This window comes from Amblyomma americanum, chromosome 10 (genome assembly GCF_052857255.1).
Source record: "Amblyomma americanum isolate KBUSLIRL-KWMA chromosome 10, ASM5285725v1, whole genome shotgun sequence".
In the NCBI taxonomy this organism is placed as follows: domain Eukaryota; kingdom Metazoa; phylum Arthropoda; class Arachnida; order Ixodida; family Ixodidae; genus Amblyomma; species Amblyomma americanum.
Genome location: NC_135506.1, coordinates 148560886 through 148573953, shown reverse-complemented (window position 1 = coordinate 148573953; position 13068 = coordinate 148560886). Strand labels below are relative to the sequence as shown.

The 13068-nt window shown below is 44.2% G+C and overlaps 1 protein-coding gene across 3 annotated transcripts in view; it reads right to left on the bottom strand.

Annotated features, from left to right (window-relative positions):
* The window catches only part of LOC144106297 (putative thiopurine S-methyltransferase), a 452029-nt gene that overhangs the window by 390572 nt on the left and 48389 nt on the right, over positions 1–13068 (bottom strand). For 2 of the 3 annotated variants that reach the window (XM_077639080.1, XM_077639078.1), the window contains exon 2: positions 4356–4448. The exons of the other annotated variant lie outside the window; for it this stretch is intronic. In XM_077639080.1, the coding sequence (XP_077495206.1) occupies positions 4356–4448 (93 nt within the window). The remainder of the gene's footprint in view (positions 1–4355; positions 4449–13068) is intronic. 3 annotated transcript variants of the gene reach the window in all.

Below are 13068 nucleotides of genomic sequence, written 5' to 3'. Positions count from 1 at the left end.
CCTGAAGGCTGCCCGCTCTTTAAATTTTATCAAACTAAATATTAAATATGCTCCACAAGACGTGAAAAAACTGCTGTACGTAACAAATGTCCGCCCAGTCGTAGAATATGCTTGTGTCATATTGGACCCGCACACGCATGTTCTTAACAATTCAGAACCGAGCCGCCCGTTTTGTGTCCCACATCTATTCGCATCATAGCAGTATCACTTACATCAACTATAGCTTACAATGGCCTCTTATATCCTCACATCGGGGATTTTTTCGACTCGTGTTTTTACGAAACATATTTCATTGTTTCACTGTACTGAACAAAGATCCCTGTCTTTTACCTACTACGTACATTTCCCAGCGTCAACATCACACGCATAAGATTAAAGAAATATCAGCGCGTATCTCAGTTTTTGCACATCCATTTTTTCCACGCACAATAAGTTCATGAAATAACCTTCCCGGCGACATAGCTGTGGCTACATCCGATTTAGAATTTTCTGTTGCTCTCTGGTTTAACCGTGATTTCCGTGGTCTTTATGTTGACTATCTGTCTGTATCTATGTCATGGTCTGCATGTCGACATGGTGGGAAGAACATTCGTTCCCTTTACCATGTTTTAAACTTCGCGATATTTTAGTGCGCGGGGCGACATTACCTTGTATTTCCATTCAGTTCCCAGTGCTCATTTACGCTGATATTCTGTAGCATGCTCTTGCTATGTCCTATCGGAATGCTTGCATTATGGTCTATTATTTTACTTGTTCATATATTGGTTTCCTTGGTGCTAACGTATGAAGAATACTGTGGTACACCCCCAACAGTAATGCCCCTGCGGGCGAATGCAGGTACATGCATAAATAAATGTATTGAAAGGGTGTTTGTTCACAAATAGGTCAGTAGAAAGAGTACACGGCGTGCGCGCCGATGAAGACGAGGCGCCGGTGAAAGACGAAGTTTCGCCGCGCTGCACGAGATCGCTTGGATTTTGGACTGGCCGTCGGCGCTGCCCACTGTCCTGCTCGCCGTTTTGTGTCGCCCACCGTGGTCTCTTTGCCCTGACCTATTTGTGCACAAACCCTCTTTCAGTATAAATAAATCAAGTCACGCTAAAGCTGGAACCCAGAGCATCTCATTCGTCTCCACGGCAATTTACCAGAGCTTGCAAATCTTCCCGGCTATCTGCTAACAGGACAATATCGTCCGCATACATAAAGCCCGCTAGCAGTTGCTCAACGAACTTTCCGCCTAATCTATACGACAGATTATAACCTAGATTGCTTCCTTGTAGCCTTATTTCCATATTCATCATATAAAGCTTTAACAGCTACTCTCCACGTATGGCTACGTATGGGTAATTTCTGTTGACCGGAACGTGGCGCCATCTGGCACCGGCGTAGGTGATCCTCCACAAGCTGACGATGTGCACTGCTAAATGTGAAACGAATGGCTTTTTTCTTTGCACCCTTCATGCGTCTTACCTTGGGACCAAACTGAACGCTCGTAGAATACAACGGCTGGATCAGATCGATTCCGCCAAGCCGTTTTCAGATACGTAGAGAGTATCCATGATTGTTTTGTGCAAGTCCATAAACGTATACATAGAGATGCAGCCTTCGATGCAAAACAATAACCAGAGCCTCTGGTGTTTTTTGTTGTTGTTTTACTTGATTTGCAGTGCTTTTACGTAAAGAAGACGCTTTGGTTTCGTGTTGGTTTCGTTGATCTAATATAAAACTCAGAAAGTGACAAAAGGTATCGTCATTTATTAACGCAGTTTGCAGTATGTTTACTGTTTGTCCATAATCAAGCTCCCACCCAATGATGCCATATCCCCTGCTAAAGGTCGCCACTGCGTGGCGACACCATCAGCGCCATGAATTTGTTTTTGCGAGCAAATTAAGATATTAAAAACCGCAGTATGCACGGTACGATCGATGCTTATAGCATCACTGTAAGTCACTCTATGTAACCAACAGGCAGAAAAAAATGTACTGAAATTGCGGTTCGCGCCCTGTTCAACCACTGACCAACCGCGGCGGGTGCGTAGGGAACATTCTACTACCCAAACTATTGCAGGTTCCTGTGTAAAAATTGAGTCATTCTTTGTCGCAAGTAGACACGCAGTTACATTGCCGATATCGCTTGATGTCGTTGTTGTGAGCGGCTTGGCCGAAGGCACAGCAAGGGGGCTGGCGGTTGACATTAGCAAAGCCTGTACGAGCAGAAAGACACACATTGTAATTTGCGACCAGTGCTTTCGCCGTGCCCACAGAAGTTTCCAATGTTTCCAGTGGCGGCCTGTCCGGAGCCAGAGATTCTTAGCACCCTCCTCTGCGTCAAAGTTCTGACCACCGCCTCAATCAGTTGTTTCGCAGCCGTGGGTGATTGCGTTGTCGGCTCTGGTCACGCATATGAATGGCGATTTAAGTGAAGTTATGAATTCATGTATACTTTCTCAATATACGGGTGATACTGCGGCTTTAATCGAGACGTGTCAACTATTAATGAGATGCTCTTTCTACACGCGGATAGGATTCCACTTGTTTGTCTGAAATATGGCAGATATTAATGCTCCAAAAACTTAAATTGTTCGATAACCACACGAGATGGGGTGCTCCATTCTCCTGCATCCATCTGTTCGTACGCTTTGTTTTTTTCTGCCTGGTGACCTGTGTCGCTAATGTGTAATAGCTTGATATACAAATTCACAATGACAGATATCTTGGAAACTCACATGACGACGATCAGAAAGAACCTTCGAACTACTGCATATGGCTCCTGTATTTGTTAAAAACGTTTCTAACCGCATCTTATCGATAATTAATTGTATCGGGCTGAGTCACGCAGATACAGAATTTGTTTTCATTGTGGAAAAACCGCGTCAACCGGATTTTGTAGAAGAAAGCTAAAACTGCGTGTTTACGCGGCACTAGCTACGAAATACTGTGTTTCCAGAACTGCTTGATTGCTTCCCGAAGTAGAACATTTTGCTGGGCTAATTAGTCTATTCTGGCATAAGTGAAGCAGCGAAAGATGATGCCCGCGCTCTTTCCTGTCCTTCGTTTCGCCTTCGGGCATCATTTGTCACACTGCTTCTGCTTCACTTATGACACAATGGATTGCGTCCATTTGACGCTTATTTAAAGAGATTGTAACATTAAACTGCGATAGAGTGTTGAATTTCAAGTAGAAATTGCCAAATCTATTGCTGTGAGGCACATCTCTCGTTAGTGTCGCGAGGTTGCGTACTAAATGTGGCAAAGATGGGAGATGTTATTAGTGCGAATGCGCTATTCTGATGGGTGAACCTTGAGAAAGATCCCGCCATGTTTGTATGCTTGCGATGTTTCAGGGATTGTGCCAAGTGAAAGAAATGATTAGAAATAAATCGAATAAATATCCACCACTGGGATTCGAACACGCAGCCGCGCGAACAGATCAGCTTCGCTGGCCACTGCGGGACAGCACCGCCGCCGCCGAACACGCCTCGACCTGAACTAGCTATGTGCATTGCACATCGTCCTCACCGTCCCCTAATACTCGTATTCGTGCTTTGAGTTGTGTGGCGGTAGTGACAGAGATGGAGAGAGAGAGAGAAGGTTGTCCAGGCGTTGGCATGGACAATGTTGTGGCAAAAACAAGGCACTAGAGCAATACCAGTTGGCGATGACAAAATGGCTGCAGAAACACGGCACAGCGTCACAGGTCGCTTGCGCACTCTGAGTGAATTGGCATTGACGATGAAAAAGTTGGAGGCGCATGACTGCTTATCTTGGTCAGTGGAGACCTCAGTCACGCTTTCAGGCTCGTGGCAGTGATGACTGCCTGCAAAAGCTGTACTTGAGCTAAATATTTCGTGCTTAGCAATTAATTCTCAAGCGCCAGTCTTTCTTTAAATCCCGTCTGTATTTATTGAACTCTCAGATGAACTCTGTTCGCTTGTCGTAAACGCAGTGTATGATCTTTGGAGATCTGCTGATTGATCTTCTTCAGGTGAACTCCTTACTCGGCTCACTTGCGCCTCCGAAGAACAACGTGAGCATACCGGCGACAGCAACGAGCGTGCTCGGCGGTCATCACCGCAGCTCTGGGCCGCACTGAATTTAAAGCTCAATAAGAACGTGTGAGCTGTAGCCTATATATAAAGAAGCCACAACCACCTCGAACAGTGTGGCTGCGTTCATTCGAGATAAATCTGGCTGCATCTTGCATCGAAAACAAAGCAACAAAGCCACGCCTTTGAGCATGGCCAAATAAACGGGACAAGTATTCGCGGCGATGTCACGTGCATTCCGTATTGCCATGATTACATACGAAGCGCCTCATTATGGCTCGACTAGAAGCATCCGTTATTGGTTCTCACCACTTTAGCTCAGGAGCATCTCCGCACATGGGAAGGAAAACAGTGCCGCCTCGCTTGCCGTCCAGGACCACCGCCGCGTTGTCCCTCAGCAGGCTGCCGTGGGAGGGAGGAGAGAAAAGATGACAGCGTTTGTGGATTCGTGTGTTGTACAACAGCACTGCTCCGTCTCGTTGAAAATAAGTAGGCCCGAATACTGGGCGAGAGATCGACAGGTTAGAGGAGAGACAGGGAATACGGTCACCAGTACTAGTAAGCTGATCAGTTTGTCTAGTTCTGAGGGGGAAAATGATGCAAACACTGGTCAGCTGTGACGTCACTATATAGCGGGGTGGAGTGACTAACGCACCATGCAGCAGCTCCGTGAACCTTTCTTGTATGCAACATGGCATCTGCCCCGCAACATCCTATTGCCGATGTACGAGTCCACTCACAACGTACCAGCAGCTACCGGCGTGAAAGCGGCGACAGCGGGAAAACATGGCGCAATCGCGCCCGCAGCCAGGGGCAACGCGCAGGGGCTCTTCCGTAATGGCTTTCTAAACACCGCAATCAGGTCACTCGTTATTCGGGAGCCTGTCCCGTCCTCCGATTTACATGCAGGAGACGAGCGGAGTACTGTCAGCTGGTTACAGGGACCGGCAGTCCCACAGGCTCAGCTGGAGGAGGACGAGCACTGATAGCTGTATGACATGCAATGACATTCGCGAAGCAGAGAATGAAATATCTGCACTTTCTGCCGTATTATTTGACACTATCTGTCATTTGTAAACTTATCTGTGCTTCCCAATTGCAACAGGATTTGAGACGGTGTTATGTCAAACTTAGATCAATCGTGTCTCTCTCCTGAGCTGCAGGCATCGATGCGTCCTCTCCTTCTCAGCACTGCGAGCTGTCGGGGATGCAACTGCACACTTATTTAGTGTTCCTTGCTGTTTGCTATATGCGTCGCTTGCGCGGCCCGCTTTCAAGTCGTTCGCCGTTGGCGATGTTTTGTTTCCGATTTATTTTCACTTTGTTGTTTATTCTCGGTTGCCTGCCACCAGCGTTTTTGAGTGCAAGAAGTTGCGATAGAGACTTGAAGGTGTGGGACGAGCTTCACGGTGCCCAACTGCGCAAGGAGTGCCCCTCTTTGCACCCGTTCGCCACCGACGGGCGAACACAACAAACTCGTCCGCCAGCGCCAACCAACAAAGGGAAGATTTCGATCCTGGAAAGGCTGCGAGGGTAAGTGCACAACATTGCCGCATTCCCAGCTGTTCTGCAGACGAAACCGTGGCGTCAGCTGCGCCTGCGTGTGTAGCGATCGAAGTAACATGTTAAGATCTGCGGGGATAAGACAGGGTCGCCGAGGCTTAATTTGGAACGGAAAAGAAGAACGTGTGAAGCTCCTATACATATCGTCATTGCAGAGTATGCACCGCACAGCAATGCGAGCGGGCAACGCTCGCCGCCGATCCGTGCACTGCGTGCCATCACGTAGTGCTACTGTTTAATTCCGCTTCGAGGTGCACAGTCTTCGCGCACAATATTCGGATTAAAGTAGTTTATAATGACTTTATAATTTATAATGACCGCAAAAAGCTTGGAGCGAGATAAACGAACTATTAAACAAACACAAGTGCAGGGACAGCTCATAAATCGTTGCATCTAATTCCCAAGTTTGCGGAGCTCAATTAGCTAATACCATAAACCATTTCCTCATTGAAGATGGCAAGCATACATTAGATCAATCTCTCTCTAATTCTCCAGTATGCAGCCTCATTACCACTTTACCTAACTCCATTTCGTTGCTGCCTGTGATCCCACAAGAAGTAGCTACCTACATTGGGAAAATAAAGAAACAATGTCTCAGCAGGCCATGACGACATCATAGCGATACCGTTGAAGTATGGGTCTACATTGATATGCGAGGTTCTAGCGTATGTTATAAATCAGATGTTCACATGTGCTGTGTTTGTCCTATATATAAAAGAGGAACTAGAAATGAAATCACGAACTATCGTTCCATCTCCGTGTTATCAGTGTTATCGAAGGTATTTGAAGGAGCCATTAATAGAAGATTAGAAAAGTTCTTAAGCTTTTATAACATTATTAACCCCTCTCAGTGTGACTTTTCGAAAAATAAATCGTCTGAGCAAGCTTTACTCGCCGTTAAAGAAAAGATTGTTGACAACATTGAATCCAGAACATACACTCTTGGTCTGCTCTTAGACCTTCGGAAAGCTTTTGACTGCGTACAGCATGAAATTCTTTTGAGTAAACTGAACAGTTACGGGATACGCGGAATAGCTCTAAACCTGCTAAAAAGTTACTTGAATAACCGAATACAACACGTTAAATGGCATAACTTTGTTTACAACAGTTTGTGCATTACCCAAGGGGTTCCGCAGGGGTCTATATTGGGTCCACTTTTGTTTTTATTGTATATAAACGACATCATTAACATACCTGATTCTCCTGATTTGCTTATGTACGCTGACGATACAAATATTTTTTCACATCACGTACTCTGCCGGAATTAGAAACTAACGTGAACACTTATTTGGTAAATTATACGCTTGGATGCAGGCGAATAAGTCTAGCTAAACTTGTCTAAAACCAGGTACATAATTTTCAGACCTATTAAAGCCCGTGTTCATTGCACACTGCCCCTGTTCATTGCACATAAGCCAACAAAAAACTGCAACAGGTAACAACTCAGAAGTTTCTTGGTGTCTGGTTTAATGAAAATTTATCATGGAACACACATATTTCAAAACTTCTCACTGATCTCAGTAAAACTGTTGGTTGTCTTTAACGTATCAGCGATCTCTTGCCCGTGTCCCTAAAAGTGTCTATATACTACGCACTATTTTTTTCCAAATTGTCCTATTGTGCACTGTTCTGGGACACTACAACAATAAGTAAATTTCATAAGTTATTGCTTTTGCAAAAGAAGGCATTGCGGGCTGTAGAGGGTTACCATGGTAAGCCGGAAAACCTACCAACATCACCACTCTACCATAAGCGTAATTTACTCAAAGCAAATCATGTTTACATATTTCGCCTGTTACAGTACATCTATCGTAATTGTTCGTATTCCATTCCTCCAAACCGCCCTCCTTCTAAATGCTCCCTTCGGCAACACATAATCTTGGTCCCTAAAACAAGGACAAATTACGGCAAATAAAAGCTCGATTACCAGATTCCAGTCGTTCCTAATAACCCATCTTTAAGTGTCATGTTTGATATCCCTAAGAACACATTTTAAAGACATCAAAAGGTTACTAATCAGCACTGACTCAATATAATTTCAGTTCTTACTTAGCATAGCATCTCTTATTTTCGTGTCATGCTGTTTGTGTGTGTGTTTTCTTTAGTGACCTCATTCCATGTTTATACACTTCCTTTTATTTGATTTATGGTGCTCTGTCTTTGTATCAAAAGTAATTTTTTTTACGGTGATACTGTCGTTTGATGCAATGTATTTTGTTCACCATCATACTATGTTAATATTTGTTATTTCTGTGTTGCTCACTGCTGTATAAACTGTTTTTGGGAACTGTGGCCTCGTCAGGCTTTACCGCCTTTTGTCGCAGTTCCCTCTTTCATTTTTGAAGGAAAATAAACCTCAACCTCAACCTCAACTGCTTGTAGCATAAACGCGTTGCCATGCTTGCATCACATTTACATCAGTTGTACCCCACTCACTCTTAAAATATCATATTTTGCAAAGCGCATGCAGTCTGTATTGATCGATGGCAGTTTATCATTCTTTAAAAGAATACCATGCAGCGTTCCTCAAGGCAGCATTTTGGGACCGCTTTTGTTTAATGTGTATGTGAACAATGTGTATCGTATTGATAGCCGTGCGAAATTAGTTTTGTACGCTGATGATACCAGGTTATTTTTCACATCAGATAATAGCTCACACTTTTTGCACAGCGCCATTGACACCCTCTGCAAATTCCTCGATTGGTCGAGCAGAAACTTTTTCAGCATAAACCCCAAAAAATCAAAAGCTATATTGTTTGCTTCAAAAAATCAGGCCATAAGTTTCATTGGCGGACTGCGCTACAGTCGATACACTAGAAGAGCACAGTTTCAGGAGCGGCACTGTCGCACCGTATGACTTGGGATGCGCATATACAGCAATTAGTGAAAAATACTTCTTCCTTTGTTGGCTTAATACACCGATAACCATGAAAGGCTACTAACTGAAGTGCTTGACACGTTATGCATGACCACTATTACAATAATATGTTCCACACAGACCTGTCACCATGGGACATGAGTGTACTGTGAACTACGGCTTAGAATACAGCAAAGGTCTGCAAAGGTTGGAGTGTAAATGGGCGAATGCTTAATAGTGTCAATAATGTTGCATGGAAGTCAACGAGAGTCATGTTAGGTTGTTTGCATGTGCCCCTGTTCTGCTGGTAGTGTCCTTCGAAACTTTTTTATGAGGCATGTCTCACGCAGTTTTGCTAGCTAGATTGCACATGTCATTTTCAGTGGTACTGAAGATTGTCAGCAAGGATTTATGTGCTCTGGAAACAGCGCAGCAGTGTGATAGTTACTTAATCCTCAGTGCCATTTATTGTGCAGGAGTAATGAAGAGAGTTCTGCAGCAGGATTTCTGACCTGTGGCTGCAGGTGCAAGGCCGTCAAGATAGAACAGGCATTGCAAGTTGACATGGAAGAAGACAAGGGCCACACAATCTGTGCAGCCTCATCACCTCAGTGTTCAACTGAAACAGCATGCCAGACAGCATTTGCGGTTTGCTGCACATTGCAACCTCGCACATTCAGATTTTATTTATTTATTTATTTTCAATACTGCAGGCCCCTTTACGGGGCCCTAGCAGGTGGGCATACACAACAGTTACAATGAGGCAAGAACTACATCACACAACACAAGGAAATTTCAAAATGCGGCAAGAACACATGCAAAGATAAATCTGGTAGAACAGTGGTTCATTTGCCTACCTGAGGACAAACTATGTACAATCGGCTCCAGACAAGGTTACCATATGAAGTGATCAAACACGGCTAACAGTGAACGACATGCACGTAGAAGCGAAAAAAAAAAACCTTGGCGCTCAAGACAAGATACGTATATGTTGGAAACAATAATAATACTGAAGGATAGCGGACAATTGAACCCAGGAAAACAAACTATGACTACGCAAGGGGTGATGCACTGATTAAGACGACAAGAAAGAACGGATGTGAAACGGATTATCAATACCCAGAGGCCCATGTGCATCACTGAGAGCGTTACTCTGCGGCAATACCGGCCTCGAGCCTTGTAGCGAACGTTGTTAAGGTCGGCGCATGAGTAATCGAGGCATCCAGTTTGTTCCATTCTCGGATGGCTACAGGAAAAAATGAATGTTTAAGTGCATCTGTGCGATAGGAATAATCAATTAGAGTGAGCGCATGTTTGTGTCGTGTCGGTCGAGTCTGGGACGGGCAAATATATTTTGACACATTGATGTTATAATCGTTATGCAACAGTTGGTACAAAAATTTTAAACGCGCGTGCTTTGCTCTCATTGATAGCGTCGGGAGTCCTGAAATAGCTGCAAGGTTCGATGGGGAGTCAGTACGCTTATATTTGTTATGGATGAACCGTAGTGCCTTTCTTTGTATTTTTTCTAGTTTTGCTATGTTAGTGGCTGTTTGCGGAAACCAAACAGTGTGAGCGTACTCTAAAATAGGTCTTATGAAAGTTTTGTATGCTAGGAGTTTAGTAGATGCTGGTGCGAGTCGGATGCATCTTCTAAAAAAAAAACAGTTTTCGTAAGGCTGCCGATGTTACATTAGCGATGTGTACGTCCCATCTAAAGTCAGCGGTTAGTGTAACACCAAGATACTTATGCTGGGAGACTTTCATGAGTGGCGTACCGTGAATGCTGTAAGGGAAAGATGAGGATACTTTTTTCCTGGTTACTGTCATGCACACTGATTTTTTAGAATTGACGGTCATCTGCCATCTATCACACCAATCCACCACAGCGTCAAGTGACTGGGAAAGCGCAATGTGGTCTTCCGGACTTTCTATTTTCCTGTAGATGATGCAGTCGTCTGCAAATAGCTTAATGGTACATTTAATCTGAGTGGTTATATCGTTAATATAGATAAGGAAGAGAAGTGGGCCAAGAACGGAGCCTTGCGGAACTCCCGAAGTGACCGCGGTTATTTTAGAAGGCATATTTTGAAAGATTACAAATTGAGAACGGTTAGATAGAAACTCTTTGATCCAACCCAGAACTTCCCCCCGCCCGATCATGCACTGCAGCTTTGCGATTAGTTTGTTATGGCACACGCAATCAAACGCTTTGGAAAAATCTAGTAGTAATATATCAGTTTGACTGCAGGTATCGATGCTGAGGGCCAAGTCATGAACGACTTCGATTAACTGAGTGATAGTCGACAGCCCTCGGCGGAAACCATGCTGGTCAGGTGATATCAACTTATTATGCTCTAGAAAATCTGTTAGATGTTTTGAGATTATGTGTTCGAAAACTTTACATGCTGTGCTAGTCAGTGAAATGGGCCTGAAGTTTGATGCACTACTGATATCTCCTCCTTTATGGATCGGAATGATTTCGCAGCTTCCAGTCATCCGGTAGTTTTGACACAGCAAGTGATTTGCGGAATATTATGCCGAGATATTTGCTGCACCATTTGGCGTATCTTTTCAAAAATGCATTGGGTATGTTATCAGGCCCGCTGGCTTTCTTCGTATCGATGTTCAAGAGAAGATTGAAAATTCCGTCATCAGTTATGTTTATTTCTCTGATATCTGAAGTTCGGGTGGTTGCCATTCTGGGGAATAACGCCATTATCGGTGGTAAATACGGACTGAAAAAAGTCATTAAAGTAATTAGCCTTCGCACTGTTTTCCTCTGGTGTCTGTCGTGTCCTGCTGTGTTTCTATTGCGGAAGTGGTTCCAGAACCTGTGTGGGCTATAAGTAAGGAAGTCAGGCAGCGTAACACTAAAGTAGTATTCCTTTGATTTCATCATTTTATCCTTGAAGATTTCAACTGCACTGGCTAATTTTTGTGTTCTGTCGGGGTTAGTACCTTTGGACTTAATAGAGCGACGCAGCACTTTGCGTTTTGCATGAATGACCTCTCGCGTGATCCACGGGTTCTTTGTTTTAACGCGCTTGTTTTTTGAGGGGACATATCTGCATATACAGAAAAAAATGATTTCCTTGAACTGGAGCCAGAGGGAGTTTACATCTGAGCGTGCTTCAGATGCTGCTTCTAGCAAACATCTGAAACTCGTGTGCAAGATGTGTTGTTATACTAGCGTCGTCGGCTCTATTAAAATTACTTACTGTCGATTGGGAGGAGCGGGTTGTTATTAGAATATTGAGTGGTAACTCGCAGACTGGTATACTGTGATCAGAAATTCCGTCGATTATGTCAAGCTTAGTCTGGTGTGTTGGGAAGTTCTCGCTTACTAGTATTAGATCGAGAATGCTTTTTGCTGTGCCTAGTATGCGAGTTGGACGGGAGACTGTTTGATATAGATTAAAATTCAGCATTAAATCAATGAGTGCATCTGAGGCCGGATCAGTATGGTGCAAGGTACCCCAGACATTATCCGGAAGGTTAAAATCGCCCATGATGATTAGTCTAGAGTTCCGTACGTGCACTTGCATATAATCGTGTACAGCACTCAAGCAATCATGTCCGGAAGAGGGGCTCCGATAAACACATCCCACGACAATGCTGACGCCATCACATAGAATCTTGCAAAACACTGCCTCTGCTCCCGGGATGTCCGGCAGAGGGATAAAGGAAAAGTGGTTCTTTATCAATAACGCAACGCCACCACCCCGGGAAAGCCTATCTTTACGCATCACTGAGTAGTTCGGAGGGAAGATTTCTTGACTACCAATATCACTCGAGAGCCACGTTTCTGTGACAGCCACAATATCTGGATCTTGGTCAATGAGGACAATTTCGAGTTGCTCTACTTTATTCACTACACTTCTGGCATTTATGTTCAATAATTTTATTTTTTTGAATGTGCTCTTCGACGCGTCATTCGGGGGCTGGAGACGTTGTCGTTTTGGCTTTCTGGGGTAGTTGCTTTGTCGTTTTTTTTCCCAAACGGCACTTTCACTGCGTTTTCACTGTCCCAGACAAATGCTTGACCATTAATGTACAATTTATTAAAGGAAAGGGACACTTTGTCGCCATTGTCCCGGTTAGGCTTCGCGCTGTCCCACAACTTTTTCCGAATATCTCTAATTTTCCGCGAGAAATCTTCGCCAATGGACAGATCGGAATTTTTAAGCTTGAAGCCTCGTTTCAGTATTGATTCTTTCTCTCTGTAGTCTAAAAGCTTCATAATAACAGGTCTAATTTTGTTTCCAGCAGGCTGCCCCAAACGGTGGATACGCTCGATGGCCACTGCGTCGAGATCTAGTTTATCCTGGACAATATTTTTTATAGGGCTCTCAAAAGGTACATTTGACGAGCTGGTGAGAGCCCTTGCAAGCACAATGAAAACGCCGTTCGCATTGCCCTTCGAGGATCAGGTGCTACTGACGCTAAAGAGATTGCGGCTGGGTCTCCTTGTTCATGACCTGAGGTTTACCTTTGCAATATCAACTACTGCAGTGAGTCGCATTTTCTGCACTGTTTTGTCAGGGCTTGCCAAATTTTCTCGACGGTACCATGTTTTCTGGCTTGCCAGGCACACAATCA